Source organism: Pholis gunnellus (assembly GCF_910591455.1).
Source record: "Pholis gunnellus genome assembly, chromosome: 22".
NCBI lineage: Eukaryota > Metazoa > Chordata > Actinopteri > Perciformes > Pholidae > Pholis > Pholis gunnellus.
Window position 1 is genome coordinate 11186272 of NC_136549.1, and position 18957 is coordinate 11205228.

Consider the following 18957-nt stretch of genomic DNA (forward strand, 5'->3'; position numbering starts at 1 on the left):
GTCACTGTGAAGGAGAGGGCTGCACTGTGCGTCTCTTTGCACCAGGTGGAAGACATGACCCTATATCTTTCAAAGGTATCATAACAGTTCCTGTTAAAATGATTTTTGAAATGATTGCGAAGAGTGAATTTCAAATTCTAATCATTAGATTGATGACACCTATAAACTAAATAGAATTAAATGTTTTAAGCTAATATCGGGTGACGACATGGCACCTGCAGCTGTGCTCGTCAGCAGTGATTCATGTTTTCAAAGTAAACATGGTCACATCTGGATAGGCACTGTCTTCACTATGTAACCTGGCCTTTTGTATTGAAAGTAGGTCGGTTATTGTTTTAAATGCTCGTGAACACAATCGTGTGTGTACAGCACTCTGTTTCTTAAATCCCTCCACCCCCTCCCTTCAGCCCTCCTTCTCCCCGTCTCTCACGTCCCAAATGACCTGAGAGCAAATTGTTGTCTAAAGGCATTTCTCTGATTATTTCCGGATCAATCATGAACATATGGATGTCCTGGGAATGACAGATGCAGGGCCACTCTTATTGTAAACACGCCGATTATATCAACGATGGGAGGCTAAACAGTAGAGGTCATTTGGATTGGCGCTAAACATGTCAATAGTGTTTATTTAAGAGACTGAACTGGTCAGCGCATGGCCACTGTTCCTCCACAGATCCATTTCAATGCATAGATGGAATCAATGTGCAAGTGAGCTTATGTAATTTGAGTATGAAGTGAGTGGTTTGCCCTTGCTTTTTCAATTTCCGCACTGACCTCGCACAGATCCCCACTAGAATTATAATGGCAAAAGTGGGATGGGAACCCATGCTACAGTGTAGGGGACAAGTCTCATTGCACTTGGGACACAAGGTCATCCAACCTTCTGTCTCCAGCCGCAAAGCAAATACTCAAAGGGAAAGACCACCATTACCGGCTCCCCAAAGGGAGTATCAAGTCAATTCCCTGCGGGAACGCAAACACAAACAGCTTTCCCTCTCTGACACACACACACACACACACACAGTCCCAGGCATGTCCACACTCCTCTCAATCCCTCTGACCTCACCTCAATTACAGAGAGACATCTTTGTTTGGGTTCCTGTGCCTAATTAGCATGTTTCACCACAGAGCAAGTGCTCGGTTAAATTCATTTATCAAAGGGGCCTGGGACAATGCTTCATGTCACACCATTAGGATTGCAATCTCTCTCATCATCCAACCAGCTCATTTCATGAAGCCGCTTGACAGTCCTGAGCAAGGGAAGGAGGTAGGGAGGGAGGGAAGGGGCGAGAGCGGCATTACGGAGTAATGGACGCAAGGTACCAGCATGTAAAACAGAATGCTAGAGAGAGGGATACATGCGGATGCTGAGCGAAACAGACAAATCGTGTTAGCGGGAGACACGACGAAGAGAGCAACAACGCGAGCGGAAAAATGAGTGACAGCGTTTTAGAAGGTGGCAGATGGAAGAAGAGAGAGTTGAATAGATTCTGTGAAGATAAATAAATGAGGAAGAGTGGAAGGGAAAGAGAAAACAAGCCTCAGAGGTATTTATATTGAGGCCAGTTTGAGTCAGTCTGGGCAGATATGCATTTAGACGGTGCTGGCAGCCTGAATCTCTCCCCATCACACCTTCCCCATGAGAACACAGCTTAATGGGTCTTTGTATACACACACTGCCTATAGAGGCCACTGCAGCCTTCAACATGCATCAAATATTTAAAGCATATTCCGTTCTCAAGACACACGCGAAACCCTCAGACACCCTCACGTACATTTTTTTTTCACAGCCTCTAAGCCAGAAATGTTAACATAGAAAAGCAATGCTGGCACAGCTCCCTCTCTGTCTCTGTTCTGCTCCCTCCTTTAAGTAAAAGGCCAATTGTTTATCTGAATTGGAACAGGATATTGTGAATCATTTTTCAAAACATTATCATTTGTTATTTTTCACATATAGTGTGCAAATTGATGCGCGGGTGAGAGAGGGGACGGTTAGGGACTCAGGGAGACAACCATCGGACGATCAATCACCGCAAAGTAGCCCGCAATGACAAGTAGAAGGTCTGTGACACTTTTGACTGACTTGATTGATGTGTTTTTGAAGTGCGGGCGGAGACGGTGTCAAACTCCCTTTCTGGCATCGAGCAGATATATCACACACACCGCACCGCTCAGCTGGGATCAGCGATATACTTTTAAACAGTGCGCATGGATCTACTGCGCCATCCTGGTGCTTCTCAATGAAGAACGTGTACACCGCCAGAATACGAATGGGTCTATTGAACATCTTGAGTTCACAACAACTCTGATATAAATGAGCACATATGCTTGGGTGCTATACCTGTACCATGTATACCTTTACCAGGCTGAATTATCATTATGGTTGCTTGTGTGTGCATTACTTCATCAACTTTGTCAAAGTGCACTTTAAACTTTGAGTTGAGTTCATTACAGTAATGTGGAATAGCAACGCGTTTTCTCTCAGTAATGCGTTGCCCCTCTGGGACTCTTATTGTGCCACAGATGAGACATTCATATCCTTTCACACTTTTTTATATACATTACTCTGAGTTTGAAAGCTATTTATCTTTCCCTTGAAGGTATATTGTAACATTGCCTACTGTGAATTCATTTTTATACTTTATGTTCTTGAACCTTGAGCTTTTTCGTCTGAAGAAGGTGGAAAGTACGAGGATGTGAAAAGCGCTTTGTCCTAGAGATGGGGCTACTAAAGCAAAACTATATTCAGTCAGTTAATCCTAAAATTCTATGAAGTATGAAGCAGACCCCCTCTATAAATTCAAATCCAGAACAGTTATTCTAAATGTGTGCATAACTAACTACACCTTAAACACTTCATAGTAACCAATTGACCTGTTGGTATAGCTGTGTCCAAAGGTGGAGTTATCAGAAGTACAGCTGCTTTGCTGAAACCGCTCGGAGAATTTGAGTTTTATTTTCCACTTAGTATGTGCCATGAAGCTCTAAAAAATGAAAAGAGTCATGTTCTGTCTTCTCTCCTCAAGCTTTTTTTTTCATCCTAGTGCTCTTATTTCACACCCTTCTTTCTCTCGGCATAAAGGGTGGCAAGGCAAGGTGACATTTGAAAAGTGCATTTCCCTCTCCGCTCCGTCAATCTGTTCTTTTTCCTTACAGACAGCCCCCTCCATCTGCACACTGCCACAGCGAGCACACGTACACTTTACACACACACATACACACAGCGACTCCCTGCCTATACTGACAATCATATCCCTGGTTACTGCCGGGGCTTTGTGTGTTTGGTAGACCAGACTGCGACCTCTGGACCCTAAATGACATTGCGGGCTGCGGCGTGACCTGAGGGCCCATTAAGAGTCAAACCCAACACCAGATCTGTCACATACTCTCGTGTGACGAGCTGTTGGACATCACACTGTCACCTCCCAACGACAGGTTGTCAACACCTGTGTCAAGATGATCGATTAGCAGATCGAGTCCCTAAACCTTGTCCTGCTGCTTGCTCGCCCCTCTTTAGACTGATTAGAACGGGGTTCATTTATATTTCCTGGCACGCAGACAGCAGGTTTGTTTATCTCCCTGGTGACAAAGTTTTGTTCCACGTTTGGAAGTTAATTGCTTGGCTCATTAGCTGTGTGTGTGTGTGTGTTTCTGTCTTGAAACTGCGGGGGGATTTGATATTGTCTCGTTACGGTGAGATGTTTTACGACACAAGTGGTGATCTCTCAACCTAAAGCATAAAATGGCCCGAAACCCCCTGTATGATCTGTTCAATCTCCCCATTCATTTTTAATGGCCTTTTGAAGAGAATGCTTGTTTTCCATCACCACCACCATTTTGGCAGAGAGGTAAACAGATGGATACTGACAGTGAGCGAGCATCTCACAACAAGTGTCTCGCTCCGCCATATCTCCTCCTTGACAGAATTCAGCAAGCCTTCACCCATTTTCTTTTTCCTGTGGGTTGCCAGTAAAATAAACGCCAGACATTATAGGGATTTATGTAGCACAGAAATAGGAGGAAATACCAGTATGAAATTGACAGCTTGTCTACCGCAGTCACAAATAATGGGGCTCTACTATGAGCTTGTTGCAGTTCGTGGTTCAGACAGCTCAGGTTTTTATTGGTGCGGCTGCCTTTTAAAACAAGGGACTTGGTTTCAATCTTAAATGTTTAATAACTTCAAAAGAAATAACCTCCCTTTACTGTCTTTCTCGCTTCCTCTCTGTGCGTGTTCCTGCTCTGTTTTGCATTTCTTTGTCACATCCTCTTCTCCCATTCGTTTCCAAAACTCAGAGTGATTTTTGCTTGACTTTTGGGTTCGCATTTGCTGGTGAAGACAGACAGACAATAATAGAACCATCTTTTCTTCCTGTCAGACACCAAGTGTACATGTAACAATCACTGCCCCAGCCAAGCTTTTGACAAATCGCTGTTATTGTGACTTTAAATGCGCACATAAACAACCAATTCATTAATCACTTTTCGGCTGATGGGCTTTTGATCAGCAGGGAGAGATTGTGTTCAAGGATTCGTTGAAGGTCGCTGTTGCGGATCTGTGATTGCTGTGTAAATCGATTATGGCAACACCTTTCTTTCAAGGATGCTGTCGGAGAGCCAAGCAGCCCTAAGCAGGACCTCAGACCCAAGCGCCATGTTTAAGTGAAGGGATTAGTTATTGCTCAATACATTCATCATAGACAAGCGTACAGAAATACGAACAAGTTTGATGTATACAACGCATTCTTACATATGGTCATGAGTCTACTGTCTCAAACCAACATGCTAATAGAAAGTGTGCTTCAGTTATTTACATTGGGTTCAATGACTGTGCTAATAGCGCTAATGGCAAAAATCACAACAAACTGACACTCTAATGCCGCTTTGTAGCCTTATTTTCATTTCTCAGCCCCTCTCATCAACCAATCAGCAGACATTTTTTTTTTTTGCAAACAAGCTCTGATATAGCTGAGGTATAAATAGCATACAGTCGGCTTCACAATAAAGTTGGTGACTGGCCAGTGAAGAGCGTTGATTACCCAACAGGGTGAAGAGCTAGATATTTGTAGACGTTGCCTTCCCGATCAGCGTTGTGTTTGCTCAGTTGGCTGAAGTGCGGAGAAACCTCTTCATAGCTGCTCTTTGTTCTGTTCTGCAACAAATTTACTTGCTGCACTTTGCCACCTGTTGATGGCTGTGAGTCTGGGGCATACAAAGATGTGTTACTGGCTACAAAAAAAAAAGAGGGAACATTGATGGATCACTGCAGCAATGTCCTGCTGACAGCCTCAGGACCACTCCTGACGGTGTCCTGTCAGCCGCGGGGTACATTTGGAAAAGAGACTGATATGAAGAGGACATTGAAAAGGTGAGGGATGTAACAGGCGCAGCCGGCATTGTGATGGTAGAAAATGTGAGGCCGCTTTAAAAGAGAGAGGCATTTAGAGGGACAACAAGAGCAACGGGTACAGACGGAGGATGAGAAAGACGGCAGAGCCCAGGTGAAGTTGTGTTCAGTCTTCTGAGGAGGGATGTGGCTGTTTTGTCAGCTCCTACAGGCTGAGGGTTATCTGTCTCCCCCAGCTGTTGCCACCCAGCTGTCACACACTGCCATGCTCCGCTCTGTCCTGGCATCCTGGCACGCGGCTCCCTCTGCCCACCATTATCTGCTTGCGTGTGTGTGTGTGCGGAACATTTGTCAGTCGTTACGGTTGAAGATTATTAGTATGGAAATGAGCAGGTTGAGGTTGTTTATGCAGCGTGAACCGATATGAGAGTCTCTGCGTGCCCTTTACTCCAGCTCCAAGACAACTGACGATCGCTGTAGCTAGCTGTACCAACCTACCACGCTTCCTTCTGTCTTTTTAATTCATCAAGTCGGTCTGTTACACGATGAAAGTTTTGTCTTGGAATCTCTCTGCAGTCATTTCCCAGTGGACGCCATGTGCCTCTCCTAGACACCAGACTAATCTGCAGTCCTCACTGCCCCACTCGCCACCCCAACCCCGCTGGGTAAGAGCCTCAATTACCCAGAGCCTATCACCACAAACAGCCACTTTGCAGCCAACCACCTGTGACTCGGACTGTGGGAAGCTTTGGCTGCATGGGGCTCTGTGGGGGGAGAACAGCCAAAGCCTTGGGCTGGCCAGCCAACCATTGATTAAGGGTATCAGTATTGATTAAGGGAGCAGGGGACATCTGGAATGGACCAATTTATGTCCCCGCATCAATTATTCAAATGGCTGCCGCTGAATTGGATTAGAGGACGAGCTTCATGCCATCATTTCTACGCCTTTACAATCTGTGCCCTCTCAGCAAGCTGTCGTTTCAAGTCTCCTGACAAGTCAGCCCCTTGAAATGCAAACTTCTAGTTTGTCACATTTACCGCATATGCTACTGGTGTAAGTCATTGTGCTCTGTTCGGATTTTCTCTGCTAAAAGTGCATCAGTAAAACGCCAGGACAAGCTCTTCTTTAGCCCCGATCACTGGCTAATGCCTGTAGCTGTTTGCAGGCCCACACTGTGTTGTTAGATTTGTTTGCCCTTCTGTCTGTGTTGACATCTTGAGGGCTTGAATGCGGCAAAGAATGGCACGGCCTGCTAAAGCCTGGTCCAGAGGGTTATGCATGTTCATAATGTTGGTGCTGAGGAAGCCGTGAAAGCGTGCGTGGCTTTGTTCACGTATGGTCTGTATTCTTTTGCTGGCGGTATTCGCGATCATCTGCGCGAGTGTGCCTGGTGGGATCCTGACGTTGTGTATCATGCTGCAGTCGGCCGTCAGAGAAGGGCCAGCACTGAGGCCAGCGCTGAGCCCAGCACTGAGCCCAGCACTGAGCCCAGCTGACGGGCACCTGTCCATTGTAGACAGGCTAACATGGTGGGAATGAAAAGTGTGACCGAGCCAGTGACAAAAGCCCACAGGTGGCCGACTATGATAGTGGGCTGCCCTTTGTCTATTTCCCCACCGGATCAGCTCACAGAAACACTGATTCCTTTGACAATGATTAATGAATGATTTTTTATATTTTTCCTGTATTATCATGGACTGTGTTTGACTCTGTACCAAACTGCAGAATATGAGTCATTTTCATTTTTCGTTTTCCTTTTTATATATTTAATTTATCGTACAAAATACTGTATAGGAACAATTATGCTTTACATATATTAATTACTCATGAAATTCCTTTTGTTTTATGGCACTAATTTGTGTATTTTATGTAAATGTTGCCATTAATTATCTGTAGCTTCGTTGAGGAGCATGCATGTTAAGTGAGAATATGTTTAGCTTGAAAGAAAATGAGGCATCCAGATGTGTGTGTGTGTGTGTATATATATATATATATATATATATATATATATATATATATATATATATATACACACACAAACTGTACCTACACAGTAGCTTTTACAAATAGAAAGTTTATTCCATATTGTTTTGAATGTAGTTGTGTATTTCCTAACTAAAGAGTGTGTTGTAATGGTTTAGAATTGTAACGTAGGCAGAGCAGTATAGTGTACATCCGTCACAGTATTGAGCTTAATCAATTTCAGTCTAAAAAAACATAACCTCTTTCTGTAGCTTATATATGTTTCCATATTTATGCAGCAGAGGGATTTTCTCAATCGTACCTGTCTGTTGCAAAGCTATAATCCATTATCCACAGGAAGAACGTTTTGGACATGTAAGCGGACAATAAAGTAATATTAAATTCAATGTACTTCTCAACCAGATAATCAATTAACTGTGTTGTACAGGCTCACACAGCTCTGGTAATTTGTGTTTCAAGTGAGAGCATACGGTGCCGGAGCCCAGGGAGCAAATGTGCAGTTTAGAAGGAATTGCATGGTTGTTATTGATTAGGAGATGAAATGGGAGAGAAGATTTGTGGAGCCCTTAAAGGAGAGACCTCAGAGCATGCTGTGTGCGTCCGTCCGTGAGCGTTTGTATGAAGAGAGGCAGGGTTGTGTGAGATCAGTGGCAATGTTTGGCATAACGATGTGTCTAGACCCTCTGCTTTGCAGCCAATGTATCAGGTGGTCAAGGGTTTGCAGTTGGAGAGGAGGTTTCTGCGACGTAGTTTGGCAACAATCGCATATGAAAAACTGTTTGAGCACAAGTAAGACTCCTCAATCACAAAAAAAAAATCTAATTTTAAGCTGTTTCACCAAATAGAAGCTTTTAATGGAAAAAGCAAGGGGAGCCATTTAATAGGACTCAAATCCAAGGACCTGCAGTGAAGAAGCATTATCGCACAGTTATTTATACTCGTTGATTTAACTCCAGCAGACTTACACACCTCGTCTCTGATTAAAGGGTTACTGCAGTGTTACAAACTTGTTCTGAAACCTTTTGACAGGCTCTAATTTGTATCTTCATTCTCCATCTGTAGTGTTTCGGGTGTTTCTGGCTGTAAATTTGAGTCTGTCTAATTTTGTTCCCACTCTCTCCCTGCTGCCACCAGCAACACAAATGTTTACCAAGACGGAGCAGACGGAGGAGGATGGGCTAATATCGTTAATTGCGCCCATCTGTTTGCGTACAGTTGTCAATATCTCTGTGTTCACTCCTGAAATTAGACCCGTCAACCAGTGTCCAAGCTGCACTGCTTTCAATCAGGCAGTCAACACAGCAGTCAGTTATCCACACGTCAGGAGCCACGTGAGAAACCTGACTCCAAAACTGAATTGTTTTCTGGCATTATCTGAGATTATCAAAAGGATTTTTGGCAAGACTTCATAATTTAAGCTCAACTGACTGTCATACTGTTATCAAATCATTAGAAACCGCTTGACACCACTCTGTTGTGTGAACAGTAAAAGATGAATATGACCTTTGAGAAGCTGCAACCTTCTGAAAAATAAAAAAGGAGAGAGATAATATGAAAAGATTTAAGCTCCATGCACCTTCTCCAGTTTAACACCTCTAAGTCTCAGATAAAATCCACTTCTTCTCCTCTGCTGTCTTCATGCTCCAAAGCCAGTGAGTGTTAGAGATACATCACAAACACGAGACAGGCTGGCACCATTAGTCTGGCTGAACCATTACTAAGCTTGAAATGTTTTATACTCTTGATGGCTCATAACTGAGCTGTGTGCGCAGTGTTTTTCTGTAACATTAGTTTCCTAAATGTACCTGTTACTCAAACATGTGCTCTTTTGTAAGAAAACTTTGCCACAGCAGCTGATCGAGTGGTATTAATCTTTTGAATTGTTCTGTTGACAGTAAATCTAATAGTCTCTTGTCTTGAAGATAAGTCTTTTAAGCTGAAGTGGCCGGGGGATGAATGTGGGTTCAGGTTCCCAAAGCTGCAGGTTCTACCTTATCGATTACCCAATCCTGTAACCCCTCATGCCCTCTAACACTGATTGCCTTAACAGCACCAAATTCCTCTCTTCTCCTCGTCTGTCCATAACTCTATCTCCATGTGAACAGGTGCAATCTTTTTTTTTTCTTTCTTCTTTTTCTTCTTCTTTTTGCTATGGCCACATCACATCAGTGTCTGTTGGTGTAATGGAGGGGTGGGGGGTTTGGGATGAAAGGGCTGCAGTGATCATGGGAGTGTGGAGAACCACCCCTGGTGCAAAGCAATCATAGCTGGCTCTATATCATCCTGCCCCCTTCGCTACCTCTCAACCCATCACCCCTCAGAGTTGCCTCTCTCCTCCCTTCCATTATTCCCACCTCACTAGTCAGAAAATTAGGGTGACACTTGGCGGCCCCCACTCCTCTCCCTACCTCTTTTTCCTCTCTCTCCTTCCACCTTCCCTCTTTCTATTTCTCACCCATTACCCCCAGTTCACTGGTTGGTATATGGAGGGTGACACTGGGCCAATTCAATCTCTCATCCCCGTCAGCTCCTCAAGCCTGCCGGAGTGCTGCAGCCTCCGGTCTATGGGCATACCCCTCCAGCGGGTTGTCACTCTGTTATCTACACTTCACACCTTCCTTGCCCTCCTTTGCTACACAGAACTTTCTATTTCCTCATCTGTCACTCCTGTTTTTCCTTCTACTTGTCTTTTTTTTTTTTAGCGTACCTCTGACTTTTAAAGCCCCGCGTGCCTTATGGAAGGTGTTTCGAGATGGCCTTGTTGTACTGGGGGTAGTGATACGAGTCATCGTGCATCTGCACCAGTTGAAAAAGCTGATGATGCAAAAAGTCAGTGGTGGAAGCGGTTTGTTTGTTTTGGTAGATAACGAAGCTGCCACAAATCAGAAAATGAGTACATTCAAATGTGTGTTGCCTTTGATGTATCATATTGAGTAATGCAGATTTAAAACAAACCAGTTATGTTTCCTACATAACTCTAGCTACGCTTTGTAGACTGATATGTGCTTAGAGGCGGGGATTTCTTGAATGACTTCAGCAGATGTTGCTTTTACTGCATTATAATGACCAGGGTTGCATCATGTCAAGAAACACCTTATTACACCGGAGACAATATTTTGTAACTTACCTCTTGACAATGTGGATAAGATCCATGGAGTTTCTTTTACTGAGATTAAGAGTTGAGCAGCATTTGCATCACGTGGAATAGTGAATGGTGAGCCAGTTTAAATTAATAATTACAGTAGAAAACCCATCAGCCAGTTTCTAACTACCGAATCCAACTTGGAAATTGGAATGGTTGTCAACGTTGGGAAGATGTATGTGAATGTACATCTGTGTGATGTATATTCAGCCTTGCCTTGCCTGCAGCCCGTTTCTTTAAGCGTTCCTCATTAAGAGGAGAAGAGTTGCATGAAACATTTAGATGTAAATACTGTAGTTTAGGAGTATAATGTGCAAGGATGCTAGCTGCACACATACTTGCATAAACAGTATGAGATGGCTTACTCACATTTGACTTTTTTCGACATGCTATACTATGACTGTTTTTGACTTTTTTCGACACGCTATACTATGACTGTTTTTGACATGCTATACTATGACTGTTTTTGACTTTTTTCGACATGCTATACTATGACTGTTTTTGACTTTTTTCGACATGCTATACTATGAGTGTTTTTGACATGCTATACTATGACTGTTTTTGACTTTTTTCAACATGCTATACTATGAGTGTTTTTGACATGCTATACTATGACTGTTTTTGACATGCTATACTATGACTGTTTTTGACTTTTTTCGACATGCTATACTATGACTGTTTTTAACATTTTTCGACATGCTATACTATGACTGTTTTCGACACGCTATACTATGACTGTTTTTGACTTTTTTTGACATGCTATACTATGACTGTTTTTGACTTTTTTCAACATGCTATACTATGAGTGTTTTTGACTTTTTTTGACATGCTATACTATGAGTGTTTTTGACTTTTTTCAACATGCTATACTATGAGTGTTTTTGACATGCTATACTATGACTGTTTTTGACTTTTTTCGACATGCTATACTATGACTGTTTTTGACTTTTTTTGACATGCTATACTATGAGTGTTTTTGACATGCTATACTATGACTGTTTTTAACATTTTTCGACATGCTATACTATGACTGTTTTTGACTTTTTTCGACATGCTATACTATGACTGTTTTTGACATGCTATACTATGACTGTTTTTGACTTTTTTCAACATGCTATACTATGAGTGTTTTTGACATGCTATACTATGACTTTTTTCAACATGCTATACTATGAGTGTTTTTGACATGCTATACTATGACTGTTTTTAACATTTTTCGACATGCTATACTATGACTGTTTTTGACTTTTTTCGACATGCTATACTATGACTGTTTTTGACTTTTTTCGACATGCTATACTATGAGTGTTTTTGACATGCTATACTATGACTGTTTTTGACTTTTTTCAACATGCTATACTATGAGTGTTTTTGACATGCTATACTATGACTGTTTTTGACATGCTATACTATGACTGTTTTTGACTTTTTTCGACATGCTATACTATGACTGTTTTTGACTTTTTTCGACATGCTATACTATGAGTGTTTTTGACATGCTATACTATGACTGTTTTTAACATGCTATACTATGACTGTTTTTGACTTTTTTCAACATGCTATACTATGAGTGTTTTTGACATGCTATACTATGACTGTTTTTGACATGCTATACTATGACTGTTTTTGACTTTTTTCAACATGCTATACTATGAGTGTTTTTGACATGCTATACTATGACTGTTTTTGACATGCTATACTATGACTGTTTTTGACTTTTTTCGACATGCTATACTATGACTGTTTTTAACATTTTTCGACATGCTATACTATGACTGTTTTCGACACGCTATACTATGACTGTTTTTGACTTTTTTTGACATGCTATACTATGACTGTTTTTGACTTTTTTCAACATGCTATACTATGAGTGTTTTTGACTTTTTTTGACATGCTATACTATGAGTGTTTTTGACTTTTTTCAACATGCTATACTATGAGTGTTTTTGACATGCTATACTATGACTGTTTTTGACTTTTTTCGACATGCTATACTATGACTGTTTTTGACTTTTTTTGACATGCTATACTATGAGTGTTTTTGACATGCTATACTATGACTGTTTTTAACATTTTTCGACATGCTATACTATGACTGTTTTTGACTTTTTTCGACATGCTATACTATGACTGTTTTTGACATGCTATACTATGACTGTTTTTGACTTTTTTCAACATGCTATACTATGAGTGTTTTTGACATGCTATACTATGACTTTTTTCAACATGCTATACTATGAGTGTTTTTGACATGCTATACTATGACTGTTTTTAACATTTTTCGACATGCTATACTATGACTGTTTTTGACTTTTTTCGACATGCTATACTATGACTGTTTTTGACTTTTTTCGACATGCTATACTATGAGTGTTTTTGACATGCTATACTATGACTGTTTTTGACTTTTTTCAACATGCTATACTATGAGTGTTTTTGACATGCTATACTATGACTGTTTTTGACATGCTATACTATGACTGTTTTTGACTTTTTTCGACATGCTATACTATGACTGTTTTTGACTTTTTTCGACATGCTATACTATGAGTGTTTTTGACATGCTATACTATGACTGTTTTTAACATGCTATACTATGACTGTTTTTGACTTTTTTCAACATGCTATACTATGACTGTTTTTGACATGCTATACTATGACTGTTTTTGACTTTTTTCAACATGCTATGGTTTCTTCTCAACCTGCTATATCATGACTTCTTCACGGCATACTATAACTTCTTCAGCATACTGTCGTGTCTCTGCCGTGTCCCTCTATACTCTGAGCTTTTGACAAACATAAGTAATGCTTTTTAATGACATACTATAAACTGAACAATTTTGACATTTTTTATGGCAAACTAGTTTTGTTATGACATACTATCACTTCTTCTATTGCATTCTATAACCTTCTTTGTATGACTTTTCAAGACACAGATACTTTGCCACCATATTTTTATGACATACTTCATTGTGAAATTTTTATGATATACCATACATTTTTTTTATTTACACTTTGCTCAATTTGCAAACTGCAGTCTTGTAAGAGGGTTAGCACAATCCAAAAAAAAAAAAAAAACAATAATGAAATGCTTGGTTTCATAATAAAGTTTATTCTATATTACAAATAGTATTTTGTTCTTGACTGCAAAATAGGAATGCATTATATTTACATACACAGGTATACAATTATAACAAAGTTAGAGAAGCTCGCCTTATATCCCCCAGGTTTCAGTTTTGTCTCTTGATAAGATACTCTTTATCTTTCAAATATGGTCTAGTAAAAGTCTTTTCTAGCATGTTTCTGTAACACCTGCTATAACACTGAGCAAGGAGGACATTTTCAGTTCCTACAAAACGTTTGAAGGTGGAAACTTTATCTGTGGCGTTGGCAACACAAGGTGGCTAAAAGCAGACCACCTTTGTTACAGGGAAAGGGAAAGGGCAGGGAGGAATGAGATACAGGATGTTCCACTGGGGGGTAGATTCACAATGACAGTCCAGGACTCCTACCTTATTATGTTTTAACAAACAGCTGTGAGGGGAAACTTTGGGTATCTAGACAGAGTTATCATTGGCTACATGAATGAAAGGGGTTCAGTTATGTTTCTAACAATATCAATGCAAGCTTTGCATGAATTAATTATGTCAATCTTTTTCCAATAACGGGGTGGAATAAGTTTAAAATGTTTACTAAATAACATGTCCAGCAAACACCTTGTGAATGTACCCCTCCAAGATGAAACAACAGACATTCCGTATAGCTGCAGATAGTAATTAATGGAGAATGACTTGGATATCTTACATACATTTGACACAAGGGCTAAGAAAGAAACATTTATTTGCCAAACTCAGTCTTAAACATAAGTCTACTATTAAGCCTAATAAGCCTTTCTTGTTAGAAAATTCTGTTTATCTGTATGATAAAGCACATGTATACATTCTTTCTTTTTAAGTAACATTTATTTTGTGACACATACGGTGGCAGACTGATGCACTTTTTTGTTGCTTTTTATGAAATTAACCTTTGTCGAACCATATCTGTTTGCTTTTCTAAGTGATCATCTTTAGTTATTTGAAAACAGCTTCATAATTAAAAATGTTTCCTGTTCTGAGCTTAACTGATGGAGAACAAAATTGTAAGTAACTATCATGAAGTTACCAAGTAATGCAATAGACAAGTACTGAAACAATAATGTAATAGCAAAGACAAAGCTAGATTCGACTTGCATCTTCTGTGAACCACAGTTTAAAGACACAGCTGTCACAAAACACTGAAGGCCTGTAATGGAGGCCACAGCGAAAGGGACAGGAAATTCAAAACAGGGTTCATGTTATCGTTATGTGAGATCCATAATCTTAAAATTAAGTTGATTGTAAATTATTTTTAAAGTCCCAAGTAGTAGTAGAAGTTTATAAATATCTTTGAGCAAGGCAGTTCTATTTCATACCATCCAAATAGGTCAACATGCAAGGGTATATATTATCTGTTTTATTCAGCATCTAAAACTTCACAAAAACTATGGGCATGAGGTTCTGCATGAGGGGTTGAACTGGATAAAGGTTCCACCTTAAACGAAAGTTATAGTTTTTATTACATGAACAATCCACTTTTTCCCCGTCTTGATTCTTCCAAGCAAAAGAAAGATAAAAGAACACATCCACATCATCATTGCAAGGCTTAATTTTCTTATTTTTCACTTTTTTTTTGAATAAGTTTCTTAAATTGTTTACGTTTTACATGCGCTTAAAAAGCCAATAAAGGACCCAAGGTGGACCTAGGGCGGTCTTCACACATTCACATCACCACATGGGGCACGTTGTCAAGGCAAAAGAAAGGGCAGAGGTCAAAAGGTACGGAGGGCGCCTCCATCATCTCTCTTTCAATCACTCTCTCCAACAAGTCATATCTACTTTTAATGTCTAACATGTTCTGTTTATCCTGCCGTGATGCTCACTTCTTGTTCTGTTCCTGCTCTGCATTATCCGATTTTTTTCTTTTTCTTTTTTTCTTCTTTTTTTCCCGAGGCTTTGGAGAAGGCCCCCCCCTGCCGCCACTGAGGACAACTACACTAATACAGACAAGAGCGCCTCAACAGTTAGGTTTTTTGCTGTATGCAACTAGCTACCATCTCCAATGCTTGTGCAAAACAGAAAAGAAAACTGGTAAGTCAGGAGCCGGACACGAAGGGTGAACGGTGTGCCGAGAACTGGAGAGACCCGGGACGATGGAAAGAGGAAGGAGGATCGGAACACCTCGCCCACAGAGCCTCTCACCTCGACACACTGAGGTCAGAAAAATCACAAGTTTCGTAAAGTTTCAGTCACAATATTTTTTTGTCCTAGTGGTTGTATTTTTCTCAGTCCTTTTTCGTCAGTTCCTCAGTGGCACTTTACAAATACATTTTTGACCGTTTTTGAAAATTTCAAGCTCCTTTGGTTTTTGGCTGACCGACTAAGTCCATCTTGTTTGATTTCTCCACACAAAAAGTCTTTAAATGAGAACATCCTGGGAAAGAAGTGCTACTCTCACAACAGAGCCCCGTTAGGGAGCCGTCTCAGGCTATCTGTATTGAATCGTTCTTCTGATTTTAAATGTTCACGCAGTTTCTTACCCAGTACATTTCAGTCAGCTTTTCCCTTTTACCTCCTCCAGGGTTGGCGTAGATATCTGGGCAGTCAGGATCTTGTGCAGCTGCTGATTGTGTGTGTGTGTGTGTGTATCTGTGCGGGTATGTGTGCTTTGATAGACTGTCGCAGTGGCGACACAAGATTGGAAGTGGCTAGAGCCAGAGAAAGACTGCTCCTGCTGTTTGGATTAGCAGTCAAAAACACTGTTGTCCAGAGTTGGTTGTGTGCTTCTTACAGAGGATCCAACTTGGGTCAGGACCTCCAGGGTTTTTGTTTAATAGGTTAATTTTGCATTAGCCAGATGAAAGCAGAAATCATGAGCATTTTCTTTGAAGTAAATGTATGCTGGGCAGGGAAAATGTGCGTATGTTGTAAGGGGATATAGTTTGGGGATGTTCTGGTATTTAAAGTTCTAGTGTCAGTCACGTTTCAATAACGGAAAAGTTCAGAGAAGCACTAATTCTTCCTTACCCCCCCATCAGTCTTTTTCTTAATTACAACTCCAGCTACAATGAGAGAGAGCGCACAAGAACATTCTGGTTTTGCCTGGACTCGCCCCAAATTTCGCAGATATGTATGCTTCGCTTGTAGGTACAGTGTAAACTTGGCAAACCGTCCTTGCATTAATTTTCTTCAGAGGTGTTCATTTGGCTTGCAGGCATCGTTTTTGATGTTTCCTCTTGATTCCGTACATTGAATATAGAACTACAATAAACTGGACTCTAGAGATGTTTTTATTTTCACTATCCTACTTCTGAAAAAAGTTCTCAACAAAATGGACACCCAACATTGTGGTTTTTAAAGAATTACCTATCAGTGTAAATTCTTAAAGGCAACATAAAAATGTTTTTCCCCCTCTTTTCTTCCAGCAGGGGGACTGAAGTATGCCAATATGGCCAGCTTTCAAGCAATCACCCCTTGAAGCTTTCTCTGTGGTGAAGCTGAGGGATCCCCCGCATTGCACTGTGGGAAATGCCGAGCTCAGTTTCCGAAACCACCCTTCAGATATCTTCAGGTAAACTAGTCTATGCAGCAGAGTGGATGAGGAAAACAAAATATTTCTTGGGGAGGAGGAAGCAGAAAAAGGTCAAGGAAGAAGTCATCATCTTTGAAAGGCGGAGGGAGGAAGTCACATGATGAAAAAGATGGGGACAGGTCTTCGCTCAGGCACGGCTCGGTTTCTGATGGGGTCTTTTCCCAGTGCGCCCTGGGAAGTGCGGTCCTCAGCTCTCCAGAGTCATGAAGGCCACCACCTGCTCCAGCTTGAAGGCCAGCCTTTGTTTCCGGGCTGCATCGTCCTGCTCCAGTGTACAAACAATCTACCAGCAGGACAGTGAGGTAAACACAAAAGACATTAGACACCAAAAGTACCCGACGTGACAAAGCTGCAATCAGCACTTTCAAATGTGTTTTTGTATTTCATTATTGGATCACTGCTGTGCGTACTGACAACAAAACGGCAAACTTTAAAAACAGTTAAAGGAATCCTCCATGGAAACATTGTAGCTTCCTCCTTGTGGAGGTTGTTGGCTCGGATACACAGCAGTTAAATGAAGCAACAACAAGTTGGTGCTCAGGCAATTATTTTGAAAATGCAAGTTGGAATCCACAGTAAGTGATGCGAGTCTAAGATGACAACGGCTGCCGTTCCTCGATTATACAACACTCTTCTTCAGTGGAATATTCCTTTAACTCTGCTTACCAAAGATCAATAACATCAGTGTGTATGAAATGGACTAAATCTTAAGATAATGATGACACAGCGTTGACTTGCAGTGTAGTAAGTGCACGTCTCAGTATTACATACCTCCTCAGTATATTTCCCCACATAAGAGTAAATCTCACTGAGAGAGCTCATGGAGTTGAACTCATTCATGTGCATCCTCGACTGTTCTGCCAAGTAGGCGTTCATGTCCTGGTCGCTGATCGCTTGCATCTTACTAATGTCTGAATAGTACCTGTTAAAAGAGACGGGGAGGAATACAAACAAAGCAAACACTTGTTAGGACTATTTTTGCTTTTGAGAGCATCGTTAGAAAAACTATAATTTGGGAGATAACATACAGATAGTGCTGCTGTTTCCCCTGGAGCATAGGAACATGACTTAAAGGAAGTCATAGTTGACACTAACGGGCCTCAGATTTCAACCTTCAACAGAACACATACACACGCACTGAGGTAAGGGTAATCAGTCACTGTCGACAGCAGCTGTGTTGCCCCTATCAACTATGTTGATTAAAGCTGGTTATTTACATATTACATTTTCCGTAGCTGCTCGAGGACAGGCCTGGTGTTTGGCTGGATAATTCTGGGCATGTGTGAGGGAGAGATGGATTTGCCAGGGAGCAAGTCTTCAGAGCATACTGAGCAAAGGGAAAAGGCAGGTGGGTATTACTCATAGCCTTTTTTCACAGAGGTCACACACATCAACACCTGTTCGGTGCTGGAGGGCAGTTGTAGGGAGCTCCTAGCAGGGGATTGTTATGCAGAGAACAAAAATAAAATCCTGTGCTTTGAAAAAGTGTCGCGAGGTTATTTTCCAGACCGTTCCAATATTAGCCCGAGACTTGATGTGTTTATCAAAATGCTAAAATGCTTTTTTTCCCCAGCATGCCTTCTACAAGCTTGTTGTTTGTCTCTTACGCGACTGACGGGACATATTCCATCTGAATCAATACAGAAGTCTATTGTGGTCTTTATTGCATAGTTGCAATAAGGGCCATGAGACCATTAACTCACCCACTTCAAATGAAGTATCAATATTTCACTTGCCAGCTTCACTTCAGGCATTCTTGTGACATCTTTTCATATTTTACGACATACTATTAAGAAATTGATATGGCATACTACCGTG

General features: G+C 41.1%; 1 protein-coding gene across 1 annotated transcript in view; it reads right to left on the reverse strand.

Moving 5' to 3' along the window:
* Positions 1 to 13618: 13618 nt before the first annotated feature.
* The window catches only part of plxna4 (plexin A4), a gene marked incomplete at its 5' end in the record, with an annotated part of 189046 nt that continues 183707 nt past the window's right edge, over positions 13619 to 18957 (reverse strand). Inside the window, 2 exons of the mRNA XM_079183979.1 lie at positions 13619 to 17422; positions 17911 to 18061. Of these exons, the coding sequence (XP_079040105.1) occupies positions 17327 to 17422; positions 17911 to 18061 (247 nt within the window). The 3' untranslated portion in view covers positions 13619 to 17326. The remainder of the gene's footprint in view (positions 17423 to 17910; positions 18062 to 18957) is intronic.